General features: G+C 33.4%; 2 protein-coding genes across 2 annotated transcripts; both read left to right on the forward strand.

The window, feature by feature from the left end:
• Positions 1-1,365: 1,365 nt before the first annotated feature.
• On the forward strand, positions 1,366-2,236 carry LOC145955890 (uncharacterized). The gene is made up of 4 exons (XM_083071261.1): positions 1,366-1,542; positions 1,633-1,737; positions 1,819-1,981; positions 2,130-2,236. The coding sequence occupies exons 1-4, from the start codon at positions 1,366-1,368 to the stop codon at positions 2,234-2,236; spliced, it is 552 nt and encodes a 183-aa protein (XP_082927387.1).
• Positions 2,237-19,540: 17,304 nt separating this feature from the next.
• Positions 19,541-23,600, forward strand: IM (Alternative oxidase family protein). Its single transcript, XM_020366200.3, has 9 exons — positions 19,541-19,818; positions 19,880-20,060; positions 20,196-20,289; positions 20,794-20,909; positions 21,416-21,524; positions 22,062-22,130; positions 22,610-22,681; positions 22,760-22,807; positions 23,127-23,600. The coding sequence occupies exons 1-9, from the start codon at positions 19,745-19,747 to the stop codon at positions 23,336-23,338; spliced, it is 975 nt and encodes a 324-aa protein (XP_020221789.1). The 5' UTR covers positions 19,541-19,744; the 3' UTR covers positions 23,339-23,600.
• Positions 23,601-26,732: the final 3,132 nt, after the last annotated feature.

The following is a 26,732-nucleotide window of genomic DNA, read 5'->3' on the forward strand; positions in this document are numbered from 1 at the left end:
ATAATATGTCAAAATTAAAATATTTTAAAAATAAATAAAAAAATGTATAGATTATAAATTTTTAAAATTCAGTTTCTTTAAAGAAAAATATCTTCAATTTAATATATTTCATAAATACTTAAAATTAAATATAATTGATATTAAATTTAAGTAATATTATTTTATATTTTAAAAACCTCTTGTTCAAAAATGGAGTCTAAGTGTATGATATAAGAATAAATTATTTACTTTTTCATATATATATATATATATGTGTGTGTCAACTTAATTTAGACGCATATCTCAATAAAGTCGATCAACGGCCAATTCACTTAAATGTTTTGACTTTGAAAGCTGTTCTTGATTAGATAGACATACAAAAATAGAAAGGGAAAATGTTGAAATCTGGGAGCAAAATCTAGCTGAAATGTAATAAAAGTTCAGTTAAAGGTGTATAACAATGAATTATATATGATTGAATAATAATGTTTATATATGCTTGGTTTAACTTTATTGTAGTTGCTCGTTTTAAAATAATCAATTAATTGTCATTTAAATTATTATAAAAATCCTCTAAAAAAATTATTGAAAAATATGAGATTAATATGTATGCACAGTAACTCTTTTTTAAAAGATTATACCACATTACACAATTTTGTTCAAGTAACACTATTATAGACGAAAAACTATTGTCTTCTAAGCATTTGATTTGTTGCATACTTAATATTCAAATTCGATCACCTTTTAAAGTAAAATAATTTCACCCCAATTAATTCTTACAATTACTATTTGATTATGTATAAAAGTGTAAATAGTTTGAGTTTAGATTTGATTTATATAAATTTATTATTCGATTTAGTAGAAAATAAGTATATTACGTCACCTTTTTTACGTCGGAAATACGAAAATTCGACGTAAAAAAATCGTGGTGGTATTTTTGTAATTTTTGCGAACTTTTTTACGTCGGACCTAGTAGGGTCTGACGTAAAAAGTCAAATATACGCTAAGCTTTCAAAATGTGAGTTTTGGTTGGATGAGGTGAAGTTCTTGGGACATGTGATCTCAGCTGAGGGGATTGCTGTTGATCCGGCTAAGGTGGAGTCGGTGTTGTAGTGGGAGCGTCCAAGAACTATTACTGATATTCGGAGATTTGTGGGTTTAGCGGGTTACTATCGAAAGTTCATTGAAGGATTCTCCAAGATAGTAGCGCCTCTAACCCATTTGACGAGGAAAGAGCAGCCGTTCATTTGAGCCGGTGCTTGTGAGCGGAGTTTTGATGAGCTGAAGAGGAGGTTGACTACTTCTCCTGTGCTGGTGTTGCCAGATTCTGGTGAGCCCTTTGATGTGTACTGCGAGGCTTCTCACCAGGGTTTGGGGTGTGTGCTGATGCGGAACAGGAAAGTAGTGGCATATACTTCAAGGCAATTGAAGAATCATGAGAGGAATTATCTCACTCATAACTTGGAGTTGGCAACTGTTGTTTTTGCCTTGGAGATATGGCGACATTATCTGTATGGTGCTCAGTTCAGCGTCCTTAGTGATCGCAAGAGTTTGGAGTACTTGGTTGATCAGCAGGAGCTGAACATGAGGCAGAGACGATGGATGGAGTTTCTGAAGGATTATGACTTCTAGTTGATGTATCTTCCTGGTAAGGCCAACGTTGTGGCGGATGCGCTGAGTAGGAAATCCATCCACATGTCTGTTATGATGGTGAAAGAGCTGAAGCTGGTGGAGAAGTTCAGAGATTTGAATCTCTGTGTAGAGTTAGTTCAGGATCACATTAGTTGTGGGATAATTACCATAACTAATGAGTTCTTGAGGCGGGTTAAACTTAAGCAGTTGCAGGATGTTGAGCTGGTGAAACTTCTTGGTTTGCTGAAAACTGAGAAGGCTATTGATTTTGAGCTGGGCGGAGATGGAATCTTGAGGTGTAAGGGCAGAATTTGCCTACCCCATGATGCTGAGCTGAAGAAAGCTGTGTTGGGGGATTTGCGGAGTGCTTGTGTGTTAGACCACTTGGAAAGCTGAGGAGGAGGTCCTATCGTTGGTTGAGTTCACGTATATGAATAGTTTTCATGCTAGTATTGGGTTGGGGCCGTTTAAAACCTTATATGGCAGAAGATGTAGGACTCCTCTGTGCTGGTATGAAGATGGTGAGTCAGTGGCTGTGGGACCGAAGTTAATCCTACAGACTACTAAGAAGATGAAGCTGAGTCAGAAGAGGGTGAAGACTGCTCAGAGTAGGCAGAAGTCATAGGTTGATAAAAGGCGTAAGCCTTTGGAGTTTGCTGAAGGGGAACATGTGTTTCTGAAGGTGCCTCGACTTTTGGTGTAGGTGTGAGGTTTGTTGGTTCCTATCAGATCATATAGTGTGTGGGTCTGGTTGCTTATCGGTTGGCATTGCCACCATTCCTTTTGTGACACCCTCTACCCCGCATATCCTACTTCAATAAATTTAAATAATATAACTTTAATAATCAAACATGATTACAGAGTATCACATTTTTAACAAACATAATCAGCGGAAATTACAAAGAAATAAATCTCAAAGTTTTCAAAGTAATTTAAAATAACCTTAACAACCTAATTTAATCTTATCTATACCCCGATGTCACATGTCCTATCAGAGCATAGCCCATAAAGAAGCCTAAGCTTCACCACCAACATCCTCAGCCTCATGCTGATAATCACCTGTATAACGGTTAAAGGAAAAAAAAACAACACAAAGAAAAAGGGAGTGAGAAAACATCTCACTCGGCTCACAGTGTAGGAATATATACTAGATAGCCAAACACAAACAATACATACGTAAAATAACAATATCTCATATTTGCACATATATCATGCATTGGTTTTCTTGACTAGACTCACAAATGCATGCATGTGGCGCCATACGGAAGATTCTCATATCATCGTGGGTGACCCTAAGGTACACCTGGTTATCATATCGTGGGTGACCCAAAGGTACACCTAGTTATCATATCGTGGGTGACCCAAAGGTACACCTAGTTATCATATCGTGAGTGACCCAAAGGTACACCTTGTTAGTCGTGGGTATGCGGCCTCAGCGGCACACCTGGAGTATTGTATGCATATGATGCATGTCAAACAAGACTCTATGCATTCTCATATTACTTTATCACTTTCCATGGTCATTTCATATCTCATTAACATATTATCACATTTCATATCTCATGTCTCAATCATATTTCATATTATCTCATGGTCATTTCACATCATCATATTTCATCATCACATCATATCACATTATCATCATATCATATCATCACATTCACATTATCACATCATATTCACAACTTTCACAATCATAGTCTCAACATAGTTTCTATTCATACACGTATATTAACCAAACAATTAGAACATACAAACAATATGACATATAACAAACACAGGATTGGGAGCCAATCCCACTACCCAGCATACAATCCCACACCCAGAGCGAGGTTTCTCACTCCCCCCCTTACCTGGATGACAAGCGCTGAAACTAAAGAAGAGCTTCCTCCTCTAGGCTCCTTCTACTAGGATAGAACCACCTCCTATGGATTCCTCTAGGTCTTCAAAGAGAAGAAGAGGAGAAGAAGAGAGTATAAGAGAAGAGAGAATGAGAATTGAGGGATGGTTTGCAATGGAGAAGTGAAGGGCTATTTATAGCCTTCAAGACACATTAAAAAAAATGGAAAATAATGAAAAAATCTTAGACAAAACTAAGTGGAATGAATTAGTGAGATGAATTATTAAAGTTGGTGGGATGAATTAATGGAGTTGGTGCCATGTTCTTTTCCTCATCGACTTTAGCTACTGATTTGGACCTTATAGACAGCCGAATCTGAAAATATTTCCTTCATGAAAGTTGTAGGATTTTCTCTTATCTTTCCATAGCCACCAAGTTTGTATCATTTGAACAACCACCGACCAAGTTATACCCCACAAACCGAGGCTTGCCAATCAGTCCAGCGAGAAACAATTGTATCAATCAAATTCCAATTTTGACCTCCTAAACGACCGATTTTGCAAATGACTATTTCTGTAAAAGTTGTGCGTTTTTCTCTTAGATTTCCATTGACACCAATTTTGCATCATTTGGACCATCACAGCCCAAGTTATGCCCTAAACACCGAGGTTTGCCAGTCAGCCCAGCGAAAACGATTTTATTGAAAAGAAAGTTTACAACTATCTAATTAAGCCCAACAATATACATATATTTCTAAAGCCTATAATTAAGCATAAATGGAGTATGAATTAGCTACATTTGGAATAAAAGATAACTACCAAATATCATAATAATAATAGTAACCATTTTGGAAAACTGGGGTGTTACAATTCTCCCCTCCTTTAAGAAATTTCGTCCTCGAAATTTACCTGAAAATAGGAATGGATAAACTTCACGCATCTTGCTTTCTAATTCCCAGGTAGCATTTTCTTCAAAATTTCCTCCCCAAACGACCTTAACCAAAGGAATTTCCTTTCCTCTTAGTTGTTTCACCCTCGTATCATCAATTCTTAAAGGAACTGTTTCATAGGTGAGATTATCTTTCAATTGAACGTTGTCAGACTCAATGATATGGGAAGAATCATGGACATATTTTCTGAGTTGGGAAACATGAAAGACATTATGAAGATTTGAAAGAGATGGGGGTAAGGCAATTTGATAGGCTACTTCACCAATCCTTTTAAGGATTTGATAAGGACCAATGAAACGTGGAGTAAGCTTACGAGATTTTAGTGCTCTGCCTACTCCTGTCCAAGGAGTAACTTTAAGGAATACATGATCACCTTCATTAAACTCAAGGTCCTTTCTCCTCTTATCACTGTAACTCTTCTGCCTACTCTGAGCTGCTCTCATTCTCTCCTGGATCATCTTAACTTGTTCAGTAGTTTGTTGAACTATCTCAGGTCCTAAGATAACATTCTCTCCAGGTTCTACCCAACACAAGGGTGTTCTACATCTCCTACCATATAGAGCTTCATAGGGTGCCATCCCAATACTGGAATGGTAGCTATTGTTGTAGGTAAATTCTATCAAAGGTAGGAAACTATCCCAACTACCCCCATGTTCTAAGATGCAAGCTCTCAACAAGTCTTCCAAAGATTGAATAGTTCTTTCGGTTTGGCCATCTGTTTGGGGATGGTAGGCTGAACTCAATCTAAGCTTAGTGTCTAGAGCCTCATGTAAACTGTCCCAAAATCTAGAAGTAAACCTAGGATCTCTGTCAGAAACTATACTAGTAGGAACCCCATGCAATCTCACAATCTCACTTATGTACAACTTGGTTAGTCTCTCCAAAGAGTATCTAATGTTAATGGGAATAAAATGGGCAGACTTAGTCAATCTATCTACAATGACCCATATAGCATCTAGGTTTTTCGTAGTTTTAGGTAATCCAACTATGAAATCCATAGAGATGCTATCCCATTTCCATACAGGCACATCCAAAGGTTGCATCAAACCTGAAGGTTTTTGGTGTTCTACCTTAGCTTTTTGACATACTAGGCAGGCATACACAAATTCCTCCACTTCCTTCTTCATCTTAGGCCACCAAAACATCTTCTTAAGGTCTTGGTACATCTTAGTGGCTCCAGGATGAATACTAAGGCTACTCCTATGTCCTTCTTCAAGAATTGTTCTCTTAAGTTCAGGCACACCAGGAATACACAACCTATCCCTAAATCTCAATACTCCATCTATTCCAATTCTAAATTCACTTTCCACACCTTGATTCAACTTCTCAGCTTGACTCAATAAGAAAGGATCTACCTTCTGACCTTTTCTAATTTCATCTATCAAGTTATTAGTCACCTTCAAGGTTCCCAACCTAATACTCTTAGGAGTTAGCTCACACCCTAAACTCATATCCCTAAATTCCTCAATCATGTGCAATTCCCTCATCATTAAAGAAGAAATTCTCAAGGATTTCCTACTCAAAGCGTCAGCTACCACATTAGCTTTGCCGGGGTGATAGTTCAACTGAAAGTCATAGTCCTTAAGAAACTCTAACCATCTTCTCTGTCTCATATTTAATTCTTTTTGGTCAAACAAGTACTTAAGGCTTTTATGATCACTAAACACCTCAAATCTAGAGCCAAACAAGTAGTGCCTCCACAACTTAAGTACAAAAACTATAGCAGCTAACTCAAGGTCATGAGTAGGATAGTTCTGTTCATGGGTTTTAAGTTGTCTAGATGCATAGGCTACTACCCTTCTTTCCTGCATAAGTACTCCACCTAAACCTGATTTGGAAGCATCACAAAATACCTCAAAAGTCTTGCTAGGGTCAGGTAATACTAACACAGGGGCACTAGTTAGTCTTTTCTTAAGTTCTTGAAAACTCTCTTCACACTTAGAGTCCCACACAAAAGGTTGGTTTTTCCTAGTCAATTTGGTCAAAGGTAAAGCTAATTTAGAAAAACCCTCTATAAATCTCCTATAATACCCAGCTAGTCCTAGAAAACTCCTAATCTCAAAAACTGACTTAGGTGTTTTCCATTCAAGAACCGCCTCTACCTTAGAAGGATCTACAGCTATCCCATCCTTGGATATCACATGTCCTAAAAAATTTACACTCTCCAACCAAAATTCACATTTTGCCAATTTAGCATACAACTGTTTCTCCTTAAGGGTTTGAAGAACGATCCTAAGGTGCTCAGCATGCTCCTCCCTATTCTTAGAATATACTAGAATATCATCTATGAAGACCACTACAAACCTATCCAAGTAAGGGTGAAAGATCCTATTCATGTAGTCCATGAAAACACTAGGTGCATTAGTCACACCAAAAGGCATCACTAAATACTCATAGTGCCCATAGCGGGTCCTAAAAGCAGTCTTTGGGATATCCTCGGATTTCACTCGGATTTGGTGATAACCTGATCTCAAATCTATCTTACTAAACACACAAGCCCCAACTAGCTGGTCCATAAGGTCATCTATTCTAGGCAATGGATACTTATTCTTAATGGTTACCTTATTCAATTGTCTATAATCTATGCACAATCTCATGATCCCATCTTTCTTCTTGACCAATAGAACAGGCGCTCCCCAAGGTGAAACACTAGGCCTAATGAATTGTTTCTCTTGTAGTTCCTCTATCTGTTTCTTAAGCTCAACTAACTCTTTAGGAGACATCCTATATGGTGCTATAGATATGGGTGCGGTACCTGGCACTAAGTCTATACTGAACTCAATCTCTCTCTCAGGTGGTAAACTAGACACATCCTTAGGAAATACTTCTGGAAATTCTCTCACTAAGGGAATCTCATCTAGCTTACTCTCAGTCTCAACTATTAATGAAGATAAGATCATGTATACCCTTTCATTTTCCTTTAAACAAGTTTTAATGTTAGAAGCACTAAGAAATTCCGTACTCTTACATTCACCAAATGAAATGGATTTATCAAAGCAATTTAAAAGAACATGGTGAGAAGATAGCCAATCCATACCAAGGATTACATCTAATTGACTAAGAGGCAGACAGATTAAGTCAACTAGAAACTGTTTATCAGAAATTGTCAAAGGGCATTTTAAACACACTAGGGATGTAGTTACTGAACCATTAGTAGGGGTTTCAACAACTAAATCAAAATTTAACAAAGACACAGGCAATTTCAGTTTTTGGACACAAGAGATGGAAATAAAGGAATGAGTTGCACCAGAATCAAATAGTACAACAAAAGGAGTCTCAGCTATGAAACAAGTACCTTGTATCAAATTTTCTGACTGAGCAGCTTCAACACCACTAAGAGCAAATACTTTTCCTACAGTCTTTGGTCGTTCGGTTTGCGATCCTGATCCAACGACACGTGTTCTTGGTGGTTCAGGACATTGAGTGCTAATATGTCCTTTACCACTACAGTTGAAACAGGTAATCTCCTTGTCACGACATTCTGACTTGTTATGACCAACACGTCCACACTTCCCACACCTCCCTGAAAAAGTAGATCCTCCAACACTTCCAATAGTATTCACAGTGGGTTCTTTAGTAAAGGGTTTACTTCTATTAGTAGTAGACATACTCCCTTGAAATCTTGTAGAAGTGGAATAAGGCTTACTCCTACCAGAAGTACTAGGATTCACTGTACGAGTAGGACCTCCAGCTCCTTTATAGAAAGCAGCACGAGCACGGTTGTCACGATCATAAATGCTGCACTTATTGACCAGAATGGGAAAATGATATATCTCCTGATAGTTAATTGCTGTTTTCACTTCAGGACGCAGACCATTTACAAACTTTATGCATTTGGCCCTTTCACCATTCTCACCATGGTAGTGTGTACAGTAGCGGACCAAAGCATCAAATTTGGCAGCATAAGCTTCCACAGTATCATTTCCTTGTTTGAGTTCAAGGAATTCCATTTCCTTCCTACTTCTCACATCATCGGGAAAATATTTCTCAAGAAATACTCTTTTAAAGTTCTCCCAATTCAAGTGCACGCCTCCATCAATTATCCTCCGAAGTGCTCCTTCCCACCAAAAGTAAGCATCAGCTGTCAGCATGAAGGTGGCTAGCTTCACTCTCTCTGTAAGGGGACAATCCATAACATTAAAGATTTTCTCGATCTCTGATAACCAATTCATGGTGGCATCTGGGTCATAACCTCCTTTGAAAGTGGGTGGATTATTCCTCTGAAATTGCTCCAACCAGTTAGGAGCAACTCCATTCATATTATTGTTGTTCATAGCTTGGGCTAATGCTTGGAGAGCATCAGCAATCGCACGATCATTTCTACCAGCCATATTCTAAAGAAATAATACAATTAATAGACATAGGCAAGCATCATACTAACATAATAGATCTCACAATCAATTCATTTATCAAATAAACATGTTAAAAACATAACTCACGGCCGATAGAATCGACCTGCTCTGATACCACTAAATGTGACACCCTCTACCCCGCATATCCTACTTCAATAAATTTAAATAATATAACTTTAATAATCAAACATGATTACAGAGTATCACATTTTTAACAAACATAATCAACGGAAATTACAAAGAAATAAATCTCAAAGTTTTCAAAGTAATTTAAAATAACCTTAACAACCTAATTTAATCTTATCTATACCCCGATGTCACATGTCCTATCAGAGCATAGCCCATAAAGAAGCCTAAGCTTCACCACCAACATCCTCAGCCTCATGCTGATAATCACCTGTATAACGGTTAAAGGAAAAAAAACAACACAAAGAAAAAGGGAGTGAGAAAACATCTCACTCGGCTCACAGTGTAGGAATATATACTAGATAGCCAAACACAAACAATACATACGTAAAATAACAATATCTCATATTTGCACATATATCATGCATTGGTTTTCTTGACTAGACTCACAAATGCATGCATGTGGCGCCATACGGAAGATTCTCATATCATCGTGGGTGACCCTAAGGTACACCTGGTTATCATATCGTGGGTGACCCAAAGGTACACCTAGTTATCATATCGTGGGTGACCCAAAGGTACACCTAGTTATCATATCGTGAGTGACCCAAAGGTACACCTTGTTAGTCGTGGGTATGCGGCCTCAGCGGCACACCTGGAGTATTGTATGCATATGATGCATGTCAAACAAGACTCTATGCATTCTCATATTACTTTATCACTTTCCATGGTCATTTCATATCTCATTAACATATTATCACATTTCATATCTCATGTCTCAATCATATTTCATATTATCTCATGGTCATTTCACATCATCATATTTCATCATCACATCATATCACATTATCATCATATCATATCATCACATTCACATTATCACATCATATTCACAACTTTCACAATCATAGTCTCAACATAGTTTCTATTCATACACGTATATTAACCAAACAATTAGAACATACAAACAATATGACATATAACAAACACAGGATTGGGAGCCAATCCCACTACCCAGCATACAATCCCACACCCAGAGCGAGGTTTCTCACTCCCCCCCTTACCTGGATGACAAGCGCTGAAACTAAAGAAGAGCTTCCTCCTCTAGGCTCCTTCTACTAGGATAGAACCACCTCCTATGGATTCCTCTAGGTCTTCAAAGAGAAGAAGAGGAGAAGAAGAGAGTATAAGAGAAGAGAGAATGAGAATTGAGGGATGGTTTGCAATGGAGAAGTGAAGGGCTATTTATAGCCTTCAAGACACATTAAAAAAAATGGAAAATAATGAAAAAATCTTAGACAAAACTAAGTGGAATGAATTAGTGAGATGAATTATTAAAGTTGGTGGGATGAATTAATGGAGTTGGTGCCATGTTCTTTTCCTCATCGACTTTAGCTACTGATTTGGACCTTATAGACAGCCGAATCTGAAAATATTTCCTTCATGAAAGTTGTAGGATTTTCTCTTATCTTTCCATAGCCACCAAGTTTGTATCATTTGAACAACCACCGACCAAGTTATACCCCACAAACCGAGGCTTGCCAATCAGTCCAGCGAGAAACAATTGTATCAATCAAATTCCAATTTTGACCTCCTAAACGACCGATTTTGCAAATGACTATTTCTGTAAAAGTTGTGCGTTTTTCTCTTAGATTTCCATTGACACCAATTTTGCATCATTTGGACCATCACAGCCCAAGTTATGCCCTAAACACCGAGGTTTGCCAGTCAGCCCAGCGAAAACGATTTTATTGAAAAGAAAGTTTACAACTATCTAATTAAGCCCAACAATATACATATATTTCTAAAGCCTATAATTAAGCATAAATGGAGTATGAATTAGCTACATTTGGAATAAAAGATAACTACCAAATATCATAATAATAATAGTAACCATTTTGGAAAACTGGGGTGTTACACCTTTCAAACCTACACGACGTATTTCATGTATTCCAGCTGAGGAAGTATGTCGTGACCCTGGTCATGTGGTGGAGCTGGATGATGTGCAGGTGAGGGAGAACCTGACATGCGAGAAGTTGCCAGTAGCAGTAGTTGATCATAAGCTGAAAGAGCTGAGGGGCAAGTCCATTCCTCTGGTAAAGGTACTGTGGGATGCAGCTACTGGTGAGGCTACTTGGGAAGTTGAGCAGCAGTGCCGAGAGCAGTATCCATTTCTTTTCCCAAGTAAGTTCGTTTTCGGGGACGAAAACTTTTGTTGTTGGGGAGGTTGTGAGGACCCCTTTTTCTTTTCCTTCCCGACTCATTCCAGCTCTCATTTTTTTTCTCATTTTCCCTTTTACTCACTCTCACTCTCTCCTTCATCTTGCTACTGACTTTCTCTCCCTGTGGTGACCTCAAATTGAAGGTGCTAATCAAGCTTAGGCAAGAGTTAGTTGCGGATTTCCTCATTTCTCCGCTCGCTTTCAAGTTCTCTTTTTCTTCAATCTCCGTGGACCCGAAGCTCGGATTTTCTTCAGTCCGAGGTAAGGGAAGCTAGTTTTTCTTAGTATATTTTGTGGGAAATGAGTTCTTAAACTCATGATGTGGTTGATCCCTTGAAGATTGATGGCTGTATGTGATGAAAATGGTTTTTTTTGGGTTTTGATGAAAAATTTGGGGTTTTTGGTGATTCTTGGTTGCATGTTGGAAACAATTTGGTTTTCATGTTGTTGGATGAAAATAGGGTGGTTTGGGTGGAATGCATGTGCTTGGATTTCTTGTTTTTGCAGGATGGTTATTCAACAATGGTGGGAGGGATTGGGTTTACTGTCATAGGCGCTGAGCGCTTTGGGGGCAGAGAGCCCCTGAAACCAATCCGCTGAGCGGTTTTAAAGCGCTGAGCGCTTTGGGGGCAGAGAGCCCCTGGAACCAATCCGCTGAGCGGTTTTAAACCGCTGAGCGCTTTGGGGGCAGAGAGCTAGAGGAGCACTTCTGGAGGCAAAGCGCTGAGCGCATTGTAGGCGCTGAGCGCATTGTAGGCGCTGAGCGCATTGTAGGCGCTGAGCGCCTTGGTTCTTTCAGAATTGGACGTTGCAGTCTTCATGAAAGTTGTAGCCTTGGATGTTAGCTTTCCAATGGCGCTGGAATCACTCAAAAAGGAGTTTTAGAACTCTAGATATGGCTGTTTTAGTGAAGAGAGGTTGAGCTGTCAACTTTGTTTATAGTTGCTGCGGTTTTTATCATTTTTAACAAGGTAGATGAAGGAATTTGGACTTGGTGTCTTAATGAGAGTTGTAGGAAATTTGACTATCTTTCATATGAGATAAGGATGAGCATGGTAGGAGTAGTATAACTCCCGATGCGCTGTTTGTTGTGATGGTTGCCATTTCACATTTAGTGATTTGGTTAAGTTGAAAGTTGTTTTAGGTGCTTAGGTGTACTCTTGTTGTTTGGGTGAGTAATTGGACAAGATAGATGAGTTGTAAATAAGATGGTTGGGTCGTGTTAGGTGTATGTTGCTATAAGATGCTTAGATGTGCTGTAAGACGATAGGTTGTGCTGATTAATGTTGTCAATGCTGTGTGATGAAAAGTTGTGTTGTGCGGTATGTTGTTAATGATGTAACGCTGAGTTGTGCTATGTGATGCTAATGCTAAACTTTAGTATTTGAGTCGAGTTGAATTATAGGCTGATCATTGTTGAATTTTGCTGTGATTGCTGAGCTGAGATGTAATTGATAAATAAGTTGTGCTGACTAGTTATAAATGTTGAAAGATGATGTTAAGCTGTAATAGATGTGTCTTGCTATGCTGAGTTGGGCTGTTATTGATAATTTTAAATGCTGATTTATAATATGGCTATGCTCAAGAATGATGAGCTGAGTTATGAGTAGTAAGCTGTGTTGAGTACTACTTGGCTGTGCTGTATGCTGATTTTGCTGTGCTGTTTATTGCTGAGCTATATGTTGTGTTTAGCCACTATTGTGGTGCTGTTATAGCCGCTATGTCGGTGCTGTTAGCCACTATTGTGGTGCTGTTATAGCCGCTATGTCGGTGCTGTTAGCCACTATTGTGGTACTGTAATAACCGCTAGCTGGTGTTGATGTGTGCCTATTTGAGAGGCCATTATAACCACTTGAGGTGGTGCTGTTGCTGCTGCTGAGCAGTGCTGATGTTGCCGCTAGGCGGTGCTGTTATAACCACTTGAGGTGGTGCTGTTGTTGCTGTTTTACAGCGTTGATGTAGCCACATCGTGGTGCTGGTATTGATACGTGATATAAGCTGTGCAGATAAGCTGATACTCATAATGATGAAATCTAATTACATTGCTATGTATCTATTTGTATGCTGATTTTTAATTACACTAGCTTACCCTTTTGCTGTTTCCCATGGTGTTTGGACTGCGATGATCATACTGTGTATGGGAGCAGAACAGGAATAGGTGGGCGTCTAGTGGTGAGTCTCCGGCGGACCGTGGAGCTGTTTTGCTTGTGTGGATATTTTGCTGGTAGCTACTTGGGATAGTAGCATTTGGTTGTAATTTTCTTTGGTACACTTTAACCCTAGTCAGACTAAAACTTTGTATATTTATATATTCTAGATCCTATATTTATATACTTGTTCTATCTGTCTGGAGTTTCTAGTGTGCGATGCCGTGTGTAGTGACTAGCCGGGTCGTTACACCCCGACGTAAATTTACGTCTCCCGCTTCTACGTCAAAAGTTTTTCTGACGTAAAAACTCCTAAAATGACTGACGTAAAATGTGTATTGTGTACTAGTGAGTAATAAGATGACTTGGATTGATTTGAGTTTTTTTTTTTATTTAATCTAATTCGTCTATAAATAGTTAAATTGGGTTAGATTAATTAGAACAATATAATTAAATTTATTTATTTTTTAAAAATTAAAATATTTTAAAATAATTATAAATAATTTAATATCTTGTTACAAATATAATGTTATCAACTCATAAAATAAATAATGATACAAAATAAATTTTAAAATAAATTTGTTAATTTATTATATCGTTATCAACTCAAACAACCAACATTAATATAAAATTTAAATAAATATGTTGTGTTGTTACAATATTATCAACTTAAAAATATAAAATCTATTCCCCTAAAAAAAATACAAAATCTATTATTGAACAATAATGATAAAGAATATTATTTTGAGTAAGTAATTATCGAAAACTAATTTATTATTATTATTATTATTATTAGTATTATTATTATTATTATATATGACAAGGTTGGATTGGGTCACGAGTTAAAAAATCATTACCGATTTGTACAATGTTGAATTTTGATTGAATTAGGTATGACTCAAACACTAAAAAAGTCAATCCAAACTTATTGAGTCAATTTGTATTTGTAAATTACACGTATTTGCTTACACTCGTAACTAAGTAAATACAAGAGTTTTTACATTCAATTATGACTCAAAATAAATTATTATTAAAATCTATAAATTTAATATAAATAGTGATTTATTAATTATACTTTATATTGTTTCTATTTATTTACAAAATTAAGATTAAAATATCTTTTTAATTTTTATATTTTTACTTACTTTACCTTTTAGTCTCTACAGTTTAAAATTATCTTTTTTTAATTCTCTTTAGTCCTTATAATTTAAGATAAATATTTTTTATCTCTATACTTACAGTTATATAATCATTTTAGTCCTTGCCTTTAATTTTTTATTTTTTTTTACATTTTGTTTTGTGTTAATGTGGTAAAAGTCTTCAATTTTGTGATAGTAAAAATAATAATGTCTCAACAATGAGCATAATAAATAAGAGTACAAAAAAATATGAAACGTCAAAAAACTTAATTTAAAGTAACTACAATAAAATAAATTCAATATTTATTCACAATGTTAAAGTAATACTTCTGTCAATATAAAAAAAATAATGTTAAAAAATTAATGAAAAATTAAAAAAAATTAAAATATGTAAATATAAAGACTAAAAAGATTTATCCTAAATTATAAGAAATAAAGAGAAATGAAAAGGATAAGAACTAAAAAAATATATTTTAAATTATATAAATTAAAAAGTAATGTAAATAGAATTCTTGTAAAAAAAAATTAAACCTAAAATAAATATGATAAGAAGATAAGAGAAAGGAATTGTGGATTTGTACAGGGAACTTGGCGAGAAGACAGCTTGAAAATGGCAAGTAATGAGTGGTCTGAACCAATGGAGACTTCTCCGGATTGGGTCTTTAATCTGAACTATCAACAGCTCACAACTGTTGATTGGGTGGTTCAACTTAGGATCCCACACACAATTTTGCACCACAGATTGCAATAACAAATCCTTTTCACAACTTGCTTACCAATATTTATAACTCGTACCTACCATTACGTAGGTAACTAATATTTAATATTTTTATGACCAACAGGGTTCATATTATTTTTAAGCACTGGCTCAGTTGCTTACGAAACCCTTTGTGATTACCAAATGCTCTGTCCTTTTGTCCACCGTTACTTTTATTGTTTATATACTACCATTATAAATACTATAATATTGATTTAATTCGATTTTTGCCCTTTTCAAACTTAACTTGTTTGTGACTACTAGGGTTAGTCTAGTAATTAAGTGGGGAGAAGTTAAAGTAGTTAAAAGTATGAGGACGTAGGTTCAATCTTTATTGCAAACATCTTTGTAATATTTTCTTATTTTTACAAAAAAAAAAAGCTTAACTTGTTTGTGATTTTTTTTTTCTTCCGATATTTTAGGTTCGTTATTTTTCTAATTTTAAAATTATATAAATTTAGTTTTGTCATTATTTTTACATAAAGCTTTCAAAATTTTATTTTTATCCAAGTAGTTAAAGCTTTTAGCTTAAATTCAGATATAAAATACTGTAAAAAAAAGAAAGATGTAAAATAATTTAAAAAAAGACTCAGTAAAAAATTTGATAAGATATGAAAACTTTTGTAAGATAAAAAACTAAGGTTTAAAGACGGTACAGTTTGAGTTTTTTTTTTTTTTTTTATAAATAAAACTTGACACATTAATTGTTTAGTTTTAAACAGAGTTTAATAGCTGTTAAAGTAAATATTTACACAATAAACTAATAAAAACTATTTTTAGTATAACTTTTAAGATATTTAAGTTTTTTTTTTAAATTAAAAGAAAAACCCTACAAATATTAAAGGCAAACCAAACACATTTTAAATATATCTAAGATTAGCATTCTTACTTATAATATTTATGAGAGTACAAAATAATGCCTTCTCCAAAATATTTTTAAAAGTCTTTTTAGTTAGAAGGTTAACTTTTAAGTTATTTAAAAAGATTTTAATTTTTTTTAATAAACTTATTTAAATAAATATAAGTAATATTTTTGTTGATTTTTATATGGCACTTTAAAAATTCACTTTAAGACTGGTTTAATTGATTTACAATTAAAAGTTTTTACACAATATATATTCGTTAAAATCTATATTAAAAAATATTTAAAAAATATTTAAAAAATATTATTAATAAAATTTTAAAATTAAGCCTTAAAAATAAATTCCATGAAATAAATAAATTAAATATATACCTTGAATTTAAAATCTGTAATATCTTGCAGTTGCTATAGAGTGAACAAAATTAAAGTGTAACATCATCTGTTTCTTGAAATAACAAATATATAGTTTAATAAATATGGTTTATTTTATTTCATTTAATTAAAAACTCCTTATGAATTTTTTAAATTTCCATAATTTTTCAACAATGAATTGCAACTCACCTCAACATATAATTATTGAAAGAAAATAATAATAATTAACAAAAACGTGTATAGTGTTACAATCCTATGTTAGAATAATTATATTTTCATTGTTGGTTGTTGAATTGTAGTGTAGAGATGTATTAGATGTTTACAAGCTATATGTTTAATAATAGTAAATATATGTTACTTGATACATAAATGAAATTTATGATTTATATAGCTTAAATTGATTAAAAAAATTATATAATTAAAATATTTTTAAAATGATAACATGTTAATATACTAATAATATTATCAAAATTAATTTATCAACAATATTATATAACTAATAAAATATATAATATATATAATTTTTTAAAATTATTTTGTACATGACACATCATTATGTAATGTCAACATCTATATCATCCACTTAATTAATCATCATGTCACCTATAAGTGTCATATTAACAAAAATGATTAATTTTTTAAACACAAAATAGATAAAATTATCAAAATTGTACAATTAAAATATTTGAAAGACCCGATTTACTAAAGTTAAACTTAAGAAAACAAAATCACACAATTGTCTTATTTGAGAAATAAAAAGAAAATATAACTAGATTAGTAAGCAACAATCATCTAGTTTTAAATAGTATATATTATTGTAATTTGAATTAATTAAGATAATCATGACATATATAAATTTTAAGTGCATTGAATGAGTAAGATTGTTTTAAATTAATGCAAATGTATTATTTAAAAGTGTGTAGTTAAAGTAATTAATAAATATTTTTTTTGTCCTACCACTAATATTTTTTAGTCCAGTAATTTAGAGACTAATCCTTTGTTCTATGAGTTTTCACAGAGATTGAACACTTTCTTAATGCATGCCTCTAAAATTATTGAAATTTATTTTAAATCCCTCTAATGTCATTTGTCCTATTTCAGTCCCTTAATTCTGAAAATATATCACTTTTAGTCCTCTAAATATATTAGATAACACTTAAAAAAGTTATGCATTAATTTTATATTATCTTCTAATCATAAATTACTATCATGTTCTATGAGTTTTCACAGAGATTGAACACTTTCTTAATGCATGCCTCTAAAATTATTGAAATTTATTTTAAATCCCTCTAATGTCATTTGTCATATTTCAGTCCCTTAATTCTGAAAATATATCACTTTTAGTCCTCTAAATATATTAGATAACACTTAAAAAAGTTATGCATTAATTTTATATTATCTTCTAATCATAAATTACTATCATAAATTACTATATGGTGAGTTTGTAAACTTATATAATACACTAGACAATACTTAAAAACAATTATAAAATATTATTTAAACTACTTTATGGATCAAAAATAATGTATTTGAAAATTAGAGAGACTAAAATAGGACAAAATAATTTAGAGAGATTAAAATCAAATCGGAGAAATTTTAGAGGGATTAAAAAATATTTCACCCTTAATAAATATATAATAATTAATGTAATTTACCTTAATTATAAATTATAAAATTTAATCATTTAATTATTTTTATTAATTTTTTGGTGCAATAATTATATTTTATATAAAGTATGGTAACTTACACATTTGAACAAAGAGTATAAATTTTATTTAATTGGTTGATCAATTAAAAAAAGAATGTTGATTTTTGATTTAATGTTAAAAATTATGACAAGTATATGCAAATATGTCTAGCTCACTTGATTAAGGAAGATGTGAGGATTGTTCTAAATTTTCTTAATACGGAAAGTTCTATGTGGATAATAAAAAATGATAAAAAAAATACACAAGTAAGATGATTTTAAATAATTATATATAATTCAGTACTAGAATTAAAAGGAATTATTAAATACATAAAAAATTATTTTAATTGTAAATATACATGATTGTATTATGTATGATAATTACAATTAATGCATAACAAATAATTAAGATAACAAAAATGACTTAAAAATAGATATATAATAATTTTTTATTTGAAAAAATTACAATGAAAACAATAAAAATCAAACATAAAATATTATGTATACTATCTCAACTTTATACTACTTCATATTGACATATAATATAAAAATGAAGACGATAAAAATTATTTTAATAAAGTAATTAATATATATTATTAAAAAATTAAAGATGATGAAAATCATTTTAATAAATGTAATAAAAGTAATAAAAATTTAAATAAATACAACTTATATAAAAAAATTGATTTTCCCCGTAAGCTGGCCTTATACAAATGTCATATTAATTTTTTTTTTGTACATTATTATTATTTTTTATTTAAAGAGACCGTCATTTATTATTTTCTCAAATAAATGAACATTCTTATTTAATTCCATAATTTATTTCATTTTGATTATTTCCCTTTTAAAGTGAATCCTTTCCAAAAAAAAAATCTACATATTAAACTATTTCTTTATATAATTATTAGATTAATTTATTTTTTGTAAATAATTTTTTTTAATATTTTTTGAAAATGATAGTGGTTGGTGTTAAATAAATAAGTTTAAATTTATTAATTTTAACCATATAAAATTGTTACAAAATTTTTCTTGACCTTTTAAAACTTTTTTTTTACAACAATTTTTAAAATTGTAAAAAATGTTAGAAATATCTGATAGAAATAAAAAATAGATACACCAAATAAGTAATTTTAAATTGAATCATTTTAATTATTTAAAAATGTAATAATTGTTTTCTTAAAATTTAATCTTCAGAAAAATGTAAGAATGCTTTCTTGAACGCGTAATAGTTGAAGAGTTAGTAATTTCAAACTAGTTGAATTAGAAGTTTAGAATTACCTTCTTAATATTCAATGTAATTTTATTTGAGAATATATTTAATCTATCAACTCTGGTTAAGAGTATAAATAAGAAAAAAAAGACATTTAGTATATTATATTAAAAACTAAATGACATAATTTATCCTAAATAAAATAAAATAAAAGTGAGGGTCTAAAATTGAAGGCAAAGGTGGATTAAACTAAATTTGAAGGTGAAAGGAGAAGGAAAAGAGAGGTTTTTGGTGAGAGAAAAAAACAAAAAAGAATATCCGGAGGCGGCATGAGAAGAAGGCGGAATTGGCGAAAACACCGGCAATCGTGAAATCTAATGCCTCCGTGGACCACTCTCTTTGTCTTCCCACTTTCCACTCTCCAATTCTATTAATATCTCACTCTCTTACACTTCCTCTCCCATCCAAACATGGCGGCGATTCTCTCTTCCTCGCTCCTCCTTCCCAAACACACCCACCGCACCTCTCGTCCACCGCTTTTCAGGTAACTTCCTTCCTTCCTTCCTCTCTTGTCACTTTCCCTTCTCTCATTTCATCTTCTCTAGGGCTCGAGCTTCTCTGCTTCAGAACAACGAGGAAAAACTTATCCTACCCGATTCCTTCCCCTCTAAAACCTCACCTCTGCACACCACTACTACGAAAACAACCGATGCGGACGCAACTAAGACCTCTGCGTTTCAGAAACGGATTATCAAGGTCGAACAATCGGTCAATATCTTCCTCACGGTAAGTAAACACGCCATCGCGATGGCCGTTACTGTTGTTAAGTGTATGGACATTCAGCAAGCATTTTACGCTTTGTTATATTCGTTGGAATATTTATTGTTTATTACTTGTTTTCGGCTTTGCTGGTAATTTCAGGATTCCGTCATAAAGATACTTGATGCTCTGTATCATGATAGAAACTATGCAAGGTTTTTTGTGCTTGAAACTATTGCCAGGGTTCCTTACTTTGGTGAGTGATACTATTGTTTTTTTTTTGTTTTTTTTATTTATTTTTTAAATAGTGCCTGAATTGAATTCTTGATTAGTGAACTGTGATCCTTACTGCTACACTTGATTATGCTTGTGAACAAAATTAACCGGTATATCAGCTTTTGGTTTTATTCTAAAGTTCACCATTATGTAGGGAACTTGCAATTCTTTAGGCTTTTTGTAGTGAAAATTACTTTGCTCATATTAAGCATAATGATAAATGCTAGAAACACACTCATTTGATCACACTTTCTTCTGTTGATCGGAATTTATTGAAAACCACAAAACTTTATGGGATCACTCTTATTTGATGAGTCTCACTCATGCTTTTATAATTTTTAAATAAATTTTAAGTCTTGCTACTAGCGCCCAGCTAAGCTTAATAGTCAGTTATGTATTTATTTTACTTGTAAATGTGGGGAGTCATTGGGATTGTCTTTGCAATTTTTCAGTATTAATTTCTGTGTATTGTTGTCTGTGGCAGCCTTTATGTCAGTTCTCCACATGTATGAGAGTTTTGGCTGGTGGAGGCGGGCAGACTATCTGAAAGTGCATTTTGCTGAGAGCTGGAATGAAATGCATCATTTGCTCATCATGGAAGTAAGATCTCTGACATTTTTTTACCAGATGTCTTATTGGTCAATTCTTAAAAGATGTCATTCTGCAAATCTTGTTTGTTGTCAATCCATGAGTTTTGTTTTTGGAAGATCGGTAGTTGAACATATTATGAATAAACTTAACTGTTGAAGCAGAATACCTGATTGGAAGTAGGGGAAAATTGAGGGTATCCCTTACATCAAGGGAAGTTTAGTCATACAGTGGCAGTGGTATGTGCCACTTTTGAAGATAATGATTTGAGTCCCATCAATGTACTTCTATCATGTGCATATCCATGTTTATTTTTATTAATAATAACTTGGTAGTGGAAAATGTTTTCAGAAGAAAATAGTTTCCTTGAAAGCACATTCAAGAGAGCAAACATATATTTCTTGGGGGGAGTTTCTGCAAGTTTTGTAGTTTGCAATCACATGTATGAGTTGTGACTCTATTATTCACATACTTTATTGCAAGTGAATGATGTGATAAGCTTGGGCCTCTGATTGCAGGAATTAGGTGGGAATGCTTGGTGGTTTGACCGGTTTCTCGCTCAACATATTGCAATATTTTATTATATTATGACAGTTTTAATGTATGCAATAAGCCCAAGAATGGCATGTAAGTTTTGAATACTTGAATTTTGTATAACTGCAATTCCCACTACATCTTTTAGTTCGTTGGTTGTATTATCATGGAAATTTAGTGAAGTAGTCTATACATATGAGGTGTTTTGAAGACAAAATGAAAAATTGTCACTTGTTTGATTGGAAAGATAGAATTTGCCTGCACTTTTATTTACATATTTTACTAGTTATTTGCTTGGTTATATCAGTGACGCCAGTAAACTAGAAGAGTTACTGAGAAAGTATCTGCGATACCCATATGGCATTTTTTTTTTCCTAGTATAATTGATTAAAAGAAAAATGAGGTAAGCAATTGGCATTAAAGTATGTTTCTGCAACAACTAAATTAACACAGCTGATAAGCAGAGTTCAGCACAAACAAACAAAAAAAATGAAGAAACTGACCTAGGTTACCTTTGCTAAATTATCAAAAGTTAGCCATCATGTTTGACTGAATTACATTCTACTATTTGGAGACTGTAAGATTGGTTCTTTAATTACTGATTTTGTGTTTGGTTTATTGCAAGTGCAGATCACTTTTCTGAATGTGTAGAGAGACATGCATTTGAAACTTATGACAAATTTATCAAGGACCAAGGAGGTATTATGAAGATTTCTTCCCTCTTTTCTTTTTTGTGTTATTTAGATATTTATTCTGTGTTTATACTCTTGGTTTTATGCTTTCGTAATTGAGGACTGGAAAACCATTGGTTTATGCTTGCTCATGAGTCATGATTTATTTGATATTTAAATTAATTAAAGACAAGACGAGCTGTTAGGCTGTAGCATGGTTGAATAATGAGTCTGAGATTATTCTAGCTTTATGTATATGCTTACTTCTTTCATCTTCTGTCTTGGATTATCTTGTTCTTGAAATTACATTAATATTTAAAATAACAGAAAAGAAAGCAGATAAATAATCCTGCATTGACTATTTAATAAATAATATATTAATTATTTTATTTGATGAAGGTTCCAAAGAATTTTCCCCTTTCCTTCAAATGCTTATTTATAGTGTCTATTTGTACCTGGTGCTTCAATAACTCCAACATGGTCTGATATATTTTTTTTGTCTTGCAGAGGAATTGAAAAAAATGCCGGCTCCTGAGGTTGCTGTGGATTATTATACAGGAGATGACTTGTATTTATTTGGTAAGCTTTTTATTTACCTAAGGTTTTCTACCGGATCAGAAAACTGTAATTTCTCACTTCCCACATCATTCTCCTCAGATGAATTTCAAACCTCCAGAGTTCCAAATTCTAGAAGACCTAAGATAGGTATGCCTTGAAACCTGGTCCAACATTACTTTATTGGTAATTTACTAAACTGAATATATTGTCGGGTGGTGGATGGCTAAATGTCACTTTTTGAACATTATATATCATTTGAGGTTAAGCACTTAATTACTCCTGTTCTGAAGTGGAAATATTCGTATTATATATTTCATTCTTCGCAATATCTTCCCCGCTTTTTTTTTTGTATCATTATTTGTTTCTGATCCTCAGGAACAAACCAAATACTTCTTTGCATTGGACCTTTTTAATGCAGTAAAATTTTTCACATTGATGATTAACAATTTATTTATTTCCCATCTAGAGAATCTGTACGACGTATTTGTAAATATCAGAGATGACGAAGCTGAACATTGTAAGACGATGAAGGCTTGTCAAACCCATGGGAACCTTCGGTCACCTCATTCATATACAGCGGATGATGATGGCTCAGTCTGTGCTCTTGAACCAGGTTGTGAAGGAATAGTAGACTGCATAACGAAATCTGTTACTTCTAGTCCAGCTAAAGTGAAGTAAGATATGCGGCACAACATAGTACATTCATTTACTAAGATACGAAGGCAGGGAATACTGATTGGAGGAAGTAAATAGTTAATATTTGGATAAGGTTACTCCTGTGTAATTGTCTCTACAGTGGTAAAGGTGAATTAATCCTTAAACTTTATTAGATCAAGATCATGAAATATCAGTGTTGACAATCTTCTGTTAGGTTAGATGTTCATACTTTATACCTCACTGTCTGAAGACTATCAGAAAATAATATTGCGAAGATTGTCTATGGTTTTGCTCTTGCTCTTTTCCTTGCTTTTGGAATTTGGAGCTTTGCCATTAGAGCTAAAGTGTTCCACGTGTTGCCTTTTAGAAATTATCTATCACTGAATTTTTTTCTTGACACCATCACTGAAATATTTATATTATGACAACTAGAGAAAAAATAAAATGAAAAAAAAATTAAAAGAAGAAAAATGATTGGAAAATAATAGCATATTAGAGGACAAAAGATTGGCAGCGAGGCTGGTTGGTAGGATTGGAAGGTTCACCTGAATTAGAGTAGTGATAAGGTATGAAAATGGAATTTGGATCCATTTCTTCTGCATATTTATAGTTTCGGATGTATAAAATACCAATATTTTTTATGATAAACATTTAATGTCATTTATACAGTTAACTATAGAAATGAAAAGAAGAAAACAGGGAGGATCTGTACTCGTGAAGGTATGCTAAAACTGTTTTTTGTGAGTATCCTCACGAACATGCAAAATTTCATGGCTACATCTGGCAGCTTTTGTTTTAGTTTCAGGAATTATTTTCTTAATTTTTGGGGAGAGGGGTATGTGCGCACAGCGGTGTCAATGGCCACAAAGAGCCATGGCAGCCTGTTCCAATTATATATACACACATATTTAGCCATATTTCTACCGGCAGCTGTGGCAGCTTCTGTATGCCTTTTGAGATACTCCTCTCGCTTCCACAGCTGTGATACTTATCACAGCTGAAATATGTAGCATTTCCTGATTGTATATATGTACCATTTCGTGATAATTGAAGATCACGTCATCTTTTCTTTCCAATTATTTCTCTTCAATGCATTCTAATAGACATACAAGTTATAATTCCCTTTTACCTACACGTTCTTCCTGCATGTCAGTCAAATGCTTGCAAAAACTTTTCTCGGCTGGCAATATCATTGTCACTTTCAGCGGAGCTTAGCATATGTCAATCGGATCGAAAGCAATCCACAAACACTGCTCTGCGTAGAATAATGTCAAACCCATTAAAGCTCCAATAATAATAATAATAAAAAACAGGAATCGTGGTTGGGGCTCAAATATAAGGATTTCCATTGTCTAAGTTAGTTTTGATAAAGTATAAGGATAATGGTGGTGATTTGGTGAGTATAATCTCTTTAAATTGGCTGAGATAGCATCACCTAGAGGGACAAGAAACGGATCAAAATGTGATTCAATTGGGCTGATCAGACTAAACATTGTTGAAGACTTGAAGTTAGTCCTAATCCCGACCTTTATTAGAGGAGAAGTGATCAAGGGAGATTAGTCCCCAAGTGAATGCGTTTCTGAAGCTCATGATGGTGAGGATTGGTAAGGTAAAGAAAGAACGCCTATTGTGAAGAAGAAAAATGCAGGGAAGTGTCACCGATGATAGTGAGTCCTCTGGTATTGGGGGTCTTAGTGATGTATCTGCAGAAGAATATTATGAGATCGCAGATTCACCTTTTCTGGGCTAATATGCCAAGTTGAAAGAAAATTAGGATTGGGTGATTCGAAGAAAAACCTGGATGCTGCTATTGAGTGTTTTAAGCTTGCAGGAGCTTGTTAGGCCGATATTTCAATGGTTCTAAAGAATCATTGTGCCAATGGAGATGCAAGGGAAGGAGAAGTAAAAGGATCAAATAGAGATCAATGAGGCTAGTCCAATTTGAGATGAATCATGAGTGACTTTGGAATGTTGTTTGTCTGAGTGGCTGTTCAGTGGTGTCTCCATTGTCTGAGCTCAAAGGGGAATATGAAAAAGGTTATTTCTGGTCTTTTTTTTTTTCTCAATTATTTGAGTTTCTAATAATAAATTTTACCCACCAAAGACCGTGTGTCTTGTTCCCCTGCTATCTTGAGTGTATTGTTTCAATTTGTTGAGGATTGCATACTTTTTCTTGAAAAGATTTGTTTGATTGTTTCTTCTCCAAAAACGTTGCTAGTGTTGACCATTTTACGCCATGAGTTTTTATTTTGTACGGGCATAAGTTAAATTTGTTACTTTCAGAGACATTGTGTTGTAGGAAGTCTACTGTATGCTGATAATGGTTTGGGAGTAAGGCAAGATGTGCTGAATCAGTTTCCCATCTCAGGAGTTGATGCTCCGAAAAGTTACTGTAAAAGCAAAAGTAGAAAAGCAAATAGGTAAAGGAAACACAAATACATGAATGCCTCTGCCCTGCAGGCCAATGATCTGATGGATTGTTTCTATCAAGGAAAGGGAGAACCTCATGTGTGATGAACTGATTAGATGTGGCAAAGTGCTTTGATAAGTTCGTTGCCGTGCATGGTTGATGATTGTTCTGTAACATGGATTTAAGTAGATGATTAAATATATTTTTCTAGTTTCAGCTTATTGCTATTTATTTAATTACGTGTCAACTGGATATTTCCTGAAGAGAGCCAGGGCATAGAGGTTCTCCTGCTGCAATTGGTCTTTGCTTCTGAAATGGTATTTCATTCAATAAAAACCGAATTTTAGTTAAATTAGTTTAAATTAATTTGAATGTTCAGACATCTTTAACCATTAGTCCTATATTTTATCCTCGAATATTCCTCACTAGTCTGCTTGGAACTCAGGTATCTCCTTATATCATAATCCCTCATTTTTTTAAAATTTTTTTTATATATAAGAAACATGTATTTTACATTAGCATTTGTTTCTTATAAAAAAAAACTAGAGATAATATGAAATTATGATTGTTTTGTGTGAATAGACATGCAAGTAATGAAATGAAATATTTATTTTAAGCTTAGAATTTTATTTAGTTTCTATAAATGTTGTTAAATTGATTTTGATCTGATAAGAAATAAAAAAATTATAATTTTAACTATACATACAGAAAATAAAGAAATTTTAAAAAATGAAAAATGCCACAACGGAGACATTTTATACTTAAAAAAATGGAGAGTGTCACAAAGAAGAGACAAGCTAAGGAGTATCTTAAAAAACTAGCTTTTTTTCTCGATAGAAAAATATATATCACATCCCTTCTTTACCTTTAACAGTTGAGGAAAGAAAATATGATTTTATTTTACGTCTACATTTTGTTTTGGTGAGACCACGTCCACCTCTTTAACTGAGTAATAATATTTGCACGTATTTTGAGCATGACCCACATAAATTTAACAATAAAAAT

This window comes from Cajanus cajan, chromosome 1 (assembly GCF_000230855.2).
Source record: "Cajanus cajan strain Asha chromosome 1, NIPB_CcT2T_4, whole genome shotgun sequence".
In the NCBI taxonomy this organism is placed as follows: Eukaryota; Viridiplantae; Streptophyta; class Magnoliopsida; order Fabales; family Fabaceae; genus Cajanus; species Cajanus cajan.

What these genes read in the sequence shown, in the direction of transcription:
- LOC145955890 (XM_083071261.1), top strand. Translation starts at nt 1,366, where the DNA reads ATGCGGAACAGGAAAGTAGTGGCATATACTTCAAGGCAATTGAAGAAT. An exon ending in TCAGAGATTTGAATCTCTGT is followed by an intron (nt 1,738 to 1,818) that starts GTAGAGTTAGTT and finishes AAACTTAAGCAG; the next exon opens with TTGCAGGATGTTGAGCTGGT. An exon ending in GGGGGATTTGCGGAGTGCTT is followed by an intron (nt 1,982 to 2,129) that starts GTGTGTTAGACC and finishes GCTGGTATGAAG; the next exon opens with ATGGTGAGTCAGTGGCTGTG.
- IM (XM_020366200.3), top strand. Translation starts at nt 19,745, where the DNA reads ATGGCGGCGATTCTCTCTTCCTCGCTCCTCCTTCCCAAACACACCCAC. An exon ending in ATTTATCAAGGACCAAGGAG is followed by an intron (nt 22,131 to 22,609) that starts GTATTATGAAGA and finishes TTTGTCTTGCAG; the next exon opens with AGGAATTGAAAAAAATGCCG. An exon ending in TTCTAGAAGACCTAAGATAG is followed by an intron (nt 22,808 to 23,126) that starts GTATGCCTTGAA and finishes TTTCCCATCTAG; the next exon opens with AGAATCTGTACGACGTATTT.